This window comes from Aphis gossypii, chromosome 2 (genome assembly GCF_020184175.1).
Source record: "Aphis gossypii isolate Hap1 chromosome 2, ASM2018417v2, whole genome shotgun sequence".
NCBI classification, from domain to species: domain Eukaryota; kingdom Metazoa; phylum Arthropoda; class Insecta; order Hemiptera; family Aphididae; genus Aphis; species Aphis gossypii.
The window spans coordinates 49,543,748-49,551,838 of NC_065531.1; the positions used below are offsets into that span (position 1 = coordinate 49,543,748).

Here is an 8,091-nt window from a genome sequence, read left to right on the forward strand (position 1 = left end):
GTTGTATATAATATATGAATTTTTAAATGGAAAGATGAAACAAAAAATAACCACAGTGTTCAAAACACCTAGGACAAAATATTATACGTATTAAGTTAAGAGATTAAAATTTGTCTACATTTTTAGATATTGTATAAAACTTTTGTAACTAAACAAACAACAACGACGTCCAAACAAAGGCGTCGTCATTATAGCATCTAATAAATTAGCCGATAAGGATGTATGTAGATCAGAAACACAATAAACTTTATTTCACTTATACTCCTTACCGCACTAACCTGCATAAAATAAAAATATTATCTGATTTCTCATATTTTTGAGTTTCCATTATTAATCATCAATCCAATATTATCTTAAATAATAATATCATATCGAGTCATTGCCGTATATACAACCTAAACGGATTTCACTTTAATATTTAAATTAACAACACAAAATTAGAACTTCTGAATCTAAAATATATTCTTTATATTTAATGCGTTAGTTAGTAGGTAAGACGAAGACAATGTGTGCAGGTATGACGTCTTCTTGATCGAATATTTTATTATTATTTAAAACTTTAAATAAATACACCATAATAAGCACCTATTGTTATAAATTATAATAAATAATATTATATATTATATTGATTATTGTATTAATACATCTGAAAAAAAAAACCATAATTAAGTGTACAAGTATGATATGTTGTATACGATTGCATATTTAAACTATATCATATGATACCATTACAGGTAATAATATATATATATAGATTATAGGTATAAAAACCGAAGTTTTAATAAAAATAAAAAATTATTAACATTTTATGTCATAATATTATATGTTGCAAGTTGTTTATAATTTATATATTGTAATGGCTTAGAAATATTCACCAACGTCTGCAGGAAAAGAATGATTGCCTGCAATCGCTATCACGCTATAACTCAATGTCTTTTCGCTCCGTCGCTGTGCTTTCATCTTGATGTACAAACATAAAAACCTTTTTTTCGATCATTTTACTAGCATTTGTCAATTCACAGTGTGAAACAATGAAAAATGTTGTGTCATTTATTTATTTCCCTTGACAAATGTATACGTTTTGAAAAATAAAATTTCACAAATTCGAAAATATTACGACGAAGCTTCGTAAATTAAACTTTTACCTCGACGATATTGTTTTTAATTCAATTGAAAAAAATTATTTAATAACTTTATATTATATACACAATTTCATTTATTAAATTTAAATTTAAAAGGTAGGTCAGCGCATTTCGGTAGTGGATGTTTGTTCATCATCCCTTCGGTCCTCGAACAGGATAGTGTAATTTTACTGTAGGTATTCGATTTCAATGCAATATGATTGCATTCGATAAAAAACGATTCTGAGCAGACGAAGGGATCTTTTTTATTTAATTTTATTCGTTTCTATGGTGATAAACAAAGCCGTAATTATTTTATACCACATAATCGTGAAGTTGTACATTTTTTCTCCTTTAACCGCTTTTATTTCGAGTATCATTTCGAAAATCGAAAAATGACCTCTCTAAAGTACAAAAAGCTCAAGAACATTACCTTTCAAAAATATGCTACACTTGTACTTTTGAGCAAGTTTAGGGGGAAAAAATTTGTTTACAGAATAAAAAAGAAATAAACATCATTGTAAAACCAATACATTCCTCGCTCCGCTCAGAATTTAAAAAGTTTTTGTTATTATATAAACAAATACATTTCTTATAAATAAATACGTGGTTAAAACTAAACATGAATAAATATTGTATCATTTGTTGGCCTCTATTTTGTTATTTAAATAAGCTGTTAAAAAAGAGATAAAATAATAAAAGATTTTTAACAATCATGTTTGTTAACATTTTTATTTTTATTTGTTTTTTAATAAACGGTGGGTAGGTATGTTTATTTTTTGGCGTGCAAACAATTTTTAAAACCTCGATTACAAAATTTTGGCACTTGACCTGTAAAGTTTTGCCTTCTTTCCTGGAATACATTATAATAATATATACCTAACAGTTCATGATATTAATTAATAAGTGATAACTATTAAAACAGATGAATTAACTTTGTTAGATTTTTTTTGATTTATAAGAATAATATTATGATATAGGTGAAGGTATCTCTACCAATTAACAAAATATATATGATTTAATTTATAATAGAATTAGTTGTGGTGATACTGTATTTAAAATACCAAGTACCTATCGACTACCGACTAATGAATAGAACTATTGTTTTTTTATTAGATTACTTACAATTTATAAAATACCTATTTTAATCGTTAGAGAGTGGGATCTTCTCAAGAACCGTATTTTATAAGTAATTTTAGTATTCTATAATTTTTAATATGATTGCAGTGGTAATCATCATCATCTAGACATTTTTTCAGGCAATAGAATTCTTCATTCATAATTAATATAATATTATATAACTGATTCAAATATATACAATATTATCATATAAATATACGATACCTCCTTTGTTATAGTATCATAAAAAATACTATACAGATAACTATTTTCTCAGCTCAAAAAAAAAAAAAAACGTTTGGTAAAAAAAAATACAGTGGATTATTGTGTACACATTATATCATATTATTATTATCATAATATTTTAAAATATTACTATGTAGATACTATTTTAATTTCACATAAAAAATATTATAATAAGCGTACGATTATTGAATTAAATAAAACACTTTTAATACATTTTAATATGAACATGGCACATAAAATATTTTGTGGTTATTAAATATTTAAATTATTAAAAGAAAAAATAATATAAGCAAACAAAATATTATTGTTTAGTGTGTATTACAAAATATAACCATACAAATCATACAATAAATAAATATTTTAGAATTTAGATCATTTTTAATTTAAACTGTAAGAATCAAAATACCATATTATACAGACAATTTTTAAAAAATAGTATCAAACTAATATCTTAAACATTTTTTAAGCTCAACAAACTGTGTTAGGTAAGCTCGAACAGCAATGTGCAAATTTTGTTGTTGTTTAATATGTTATAATTTATTGTTTAATATAATAGGAAACCATTTCTTGAGTTTCTTGTATGGTTTTACTAGTACTCACATACAACAAAAGAGAAGTGATAGCTAATTATTATATTGCAGACATTACAATATTAACTGAAAAAATAAAGAACAAAAAAATAAAAAATGATCACTATTATTTTAACTTATCTTTTAATTGGATCATTTTTCAATATATTGTATGCAAGACTTAAATCTTTTTCTATTTTTAAATCTATTTAAAAATTTAACTGTGATTGTTTTGATTGTTTTAATTGTGAATTGTTTATTTTGTATGAAATGAAAAAAAATATAAATGCATATGTTTAATATGGATATATAAAATGTATAATTTTGCTTTTGAGATAATTTTAAACGGTTAAATAATATCTATAACTTAGAACGATAAGAGAACATTTATATCATATACATTTTTATTTCACATACTGTCTCAACTTAAAATGAGTAGGCAATGGATATTCAAAGTTCTTACCCTTAAAAATTCTCTGTTGGGAAAAAATTTTATTTGGGTCAATACATAATTTGACTAGCTTTTCCTTAAGCTACTTGCTCAATTTTTACTTTGCCTATTCAAAAATACTTTTATTTTGATTATATAAATTAATTATTAAGTGTACGCACTCATGCGATAAAAATGATTTTACATAGTCAATATATAAAATTAAATGTAAGTTAATTACCTATTTATGTTATACTTAAAAAAAAATAGTTCACTTTCTATATTTATATAGTATATATTATATTTTATTATACAATATTAGTTATGTAGGTAATAATATATATCGTAGGTGAAGGATATCACCATACTTCAGACCACAATCGCTCATTTTTCCTCCAGTTCGTGTAATTTACGAGTGTCTACGACTCGTAAAAGCTTATCTGCAACACGGTACCACGATATTCAATCGTCGCACCTTTATTTGAAACTATATTACATCGTGTTTAACCTTAATCGTGATATAATGTTACGATTTTTGTTTTTAAGGTTTAATTCGACAGTTTCGATCGAACACAAATTTATATAAAACTATCTAGCGCAAAACAAACAGCAAAATCATTGAACGTAATTGAGTATCTAATTGAAAATGTTTAAAAAGTTTGTGTCGACACGACCACACGACTAATTTATTGGAATACAAAATGTTATCGTTGTTATATTCTGCAGGAATTCGTCGGCCAAATCATGACTTTTTATCGTTCGTTATTTGTCAATCGTATTTTGTGTATCCACCCTACAGGTAACCATTTTACCAGTGTGAACATTGCGATCCATGTTTGTCGAAGTGCTATTGCAGATCGCCGTCGAAGAACGGAAAACAGGAAATACATCGAATATGCTGGCCAAACTAAACCAACAATCATACCATACGATAAACGGAAGTGCACCGGAACCGCGATCGACCGCTTCGTCGCTTCGTTGTTCACGCAGCGGTCGCGAAATAGACGTTAGTACGTTACCAAATGCAGCTAGACCGCATGCAAGAAGACCGAGATGTAAGCAGATTCAATGTGTGTCGTCACTATGCAGTCATTCACATATTATTTTTAATTATGCATAATCGTAGTATAGTGTACATTGGGTTTCGGTCACAGTGGCACCGATGTCAGTCGGTCGATAATTTTCGCTAAGTGTAATAAAATATAATTAGTATAGGCCTATCCGATGAAACGAATATTTACATAAACCACAAAATCATTGGTTTTATCATAAAACGTCGCCGCACACGGGACACGGAAAGAACCGAAGAGGTGTTAAATTTTGCTACCTAGTCAGATAAATTTATAGTTGTTTGACACAGTTGCACAATTGTTACATATATTCAACTATTAATAATGTACTAGTTATTACTTATTATTAATAAATATGAAATATTAATTTTATTATTTAGTTTTGCTAAGAATTGGTTCATGATTGGTTAGAAGTATAACTAGAACAGATTGTATTTATTTAGTCATCCAGATCCATTGAATGCATAAAACCATACTAAGTGCCACCTAAATTTCCCAATGAATCGGTTCCTCAGAAGAATTTTTGCAAATAGTCAATATAATCACGAAGCTTTTGCCATGTCATTGATCTTATAGTATTTTAAGATAATTGTGTTTATTAATAATAACTATAATTCACTAAGATAACTAATATTCAAAATTCAAGATCCATCAATACAAATCTTAAAGTTTTACAATAATTATCTGTTTATAAATATTGATCAATATTGAAACTAAATTAAATAATTATTTTTTCTAAAAAACCATAAAATTATCAATTAATTGACTTAAAATTAATCTGATTATATTACCAAAGTATGCAATTTGAAAGAATTGTACATAAATATATAGTAAATTTACTTTAAATTATATGTATAATATTATAAATTATAATATAATTTGAATAGCCATTAAGCTTACACGAGGGGTTTTATAAGTAAATACTAACTGTAAAAATTCGATAATATTACTGTTTCTATTATATTTTCAATAATAGCATTTCATTTAAAATGTAACAACTTATTTATATAATCTGAAATAAAATCAACTAATTACAACCTTCATTAAAATTGTTCAAATCGCATTATTTGCTGATATATTTTTTAATATCCTATTTTATACTTTTAATTCAAATTGACTGCAATAATTAAAAAAATAATAATAACAATCATAATTAAAGTTAGTTTAAATTAATATTTAGTATAACAAAATAATAATTTTTACTATTAATATAATTCAATACTTATTAAATTAATTTTATGAATAATAAAATTTGGCAAAGAAACATATTATATCGTTCATTAACATCAGCAATAACTAATATAACTAATAAGTAATAACGAATGTACGTAAAAATTACTCGTTAAACTTATAGTAAAAAATAATACATTTTTTTTATCAAAACATTTTATTTTATTATAATTTTTATATAATATACATAATATTTTATTTTTTAATGACAAAAAACATGGATTTGGAACAAAAAACAATATTTTTTATTGTATAGGTAAAAAAATCGCCAAAGTGGCTTAAAAAAATAACAAAACATAAGTATATCAATAATAATTTGATGATTTGATATATTATATAACATATATAATATTTTTATACGTTTTATATTTTATTTTTTAATGACAAAAACATGGGTGCACTATATGGCATAAAATTTGGAAGAAAGAAAAAACAATATTAAATTCGTGTAAGTAAAAAAAGTCGACAAAGCGGCGTAAAACAAAACATAGCTGGTATATCAATGAAAAAAAAAATTCGCCAAAGTGGTTTTTAGAATAATTATTGATATAAAAAATACAAAAACAAAAACGCCGGGGCAGAACGACACAAAACTGAGGAGAGAGGATACACAGGAGATGGCGTGGTGGTGCAAGATGTACTGCGATTTCTATTGGTCACCTTTACACGTTTTCCCGGCCGCACGACGTGTCGACCGTCACGGCGGAAAGCGAGACTCGATTTCTTCGGGTCGACGGCGATGGCAGCTAGCGCGCGATGTCGTGCGCTTCGACGGTGTATGGATTGACGAGATTTTGGCGACGACGGAAGTCGGAAAACGGAACACGGAACGAGCTTTATAATATTATAGTATAATAAAAGTTTGGTGCTACATGTGGTGCTACATGTACGGAACCGGCTGCGGCGGCGACCGGCGCGGCTAAGACTCGGCCGTCGTCCTGCCCGTAGTCTTCAGCCAACAAGGGGGGGGGAGTGCGTTGTCGGAGGACCGGCGGATCTTATTCATCTTCTCGCGGTACGCAACATCCGCATAACAAAAACCTCTTCACGGTTCACCATACCGCGGCAAGACGCCTACGTCGCTGCCAGCGAGTAAATTCTCGCGGGGTCATAACTTTTGGTTCTAGCCAGCCGACCTGCTGGCGAAATGTATCTAATGAAATTTCGGCTCCATTGGCCTTTTGTGAGTCTGTCACAGCAGTTGTGCAGTCGTCTTTCAGTCCGTTTTCGTCGACGGCTCCAGACGTCTTTTCGGTGTCGCGGTCGTTATCATCGACGATGAGCATTGGCGCTGTAATTTCTCCTGGTACGTCTCCGTCGTCGGGCGATGATCGGCACGCTGACAGAACTAAATCTTCCACTATTTCTCTGACTGCGCCATCGATTTCGGTCTCCTTTTCGACCGCGGGGTCTTCCACGATTGCGGTATTTTCTTTGCTTGCTGTTTCTATTATGCCGTTTAGCAAGTCATTAATAAATGTTGTTATATTTTTTTCGTTAACCATACCTGTACTAGATTCCATTTTTATTTCGTTTTTATTTTTTCCGTGCAGACTTTATGAGTAAACTTTTCGAGTGCTTTATGATTGCGAATTGACTCGATCGTCTGCCACCGTGGAAAATTTCCCGGACAACGGGTACAGCGTCGTTTATATTATTATTGGCCAACATATAACCGTTCATCGATTCTAATCAGCTGACATTATAGGATTCCGTGGCACCGTTTATTTTTCGAGACATTATCAAAATTATTTACCGAATAGTATCTATTATAATAATTGAACGAAGATTTAAAGTATTTTGATTCGTAAAATGTACCAGTTTTAAACTTTCAGGTGGTCTTTTTAAATTTATATTTTAATATAATATTACACTATATTCATCAATCAATAACTCTATGAACAAATATATTTTCAACAAAATAGTTTCACGATGACGAGCTGCAAGTGCACATATTATTATCATTATAATGCCATATAATTATGTTGTAATTTAATTAATATTGCTAGTGTAGTGCAAATGAATTTGTATATGGTGCATTCATTTCACTAGCTTTATTATGACTTGTAAATTTATAATAAAAACATTAAAATTATAGTTAGTTAAATTTAATTTAATTAATTAAGTATTTAAAAAAGTTGAATGATTTAAATTTAAACTAAGTTGGAAAGAACATTATCAAAACATTAAAATGAAAAACATTTTTTTAAATTTAATTTTGTCGACCAATACTTATAATAATTTCCACTTAAATTAAAATATTATACTTTTATCCTATTAGTATATATCATCTGATAGCATATAAT

At 28.1% G+C, this 8,091-nt stretch overlaps 1 protein-coding gene across 1 annotated transcript; it reads right to left on the minus strand.

Annotated features, from left to right (window-relative positions):
• Nucleotides 1-6,144: 6,144 nt before the first annotated feature.
• LOC126549982 (uncharacterized) lies at nucleotides 6,145-7,842 on the minus strand. The gene is made up of 2 exons (XM_050200635.1): nucleotides 7,293-7,842; nucleotides 6,145-7,232 (listed from the first exon to the last, which is right to left on the minus strand). The coding sequence occupies exons 1-2, from the start codon at nucleotides 7,306-7,308 to the stop codon at nucleotides 6,838-6,840; spliced, it is 411 nt and encodes a 136-aa protein (XP_050056592.1). The 5' UTR covers nucleotides 7,309-7,842; the 3' UTR covers nucleotides 6,145-6,837.
• Between the last annotated feature and the right edge of the window lie 249 nt (nucleotides 7,843-8,091).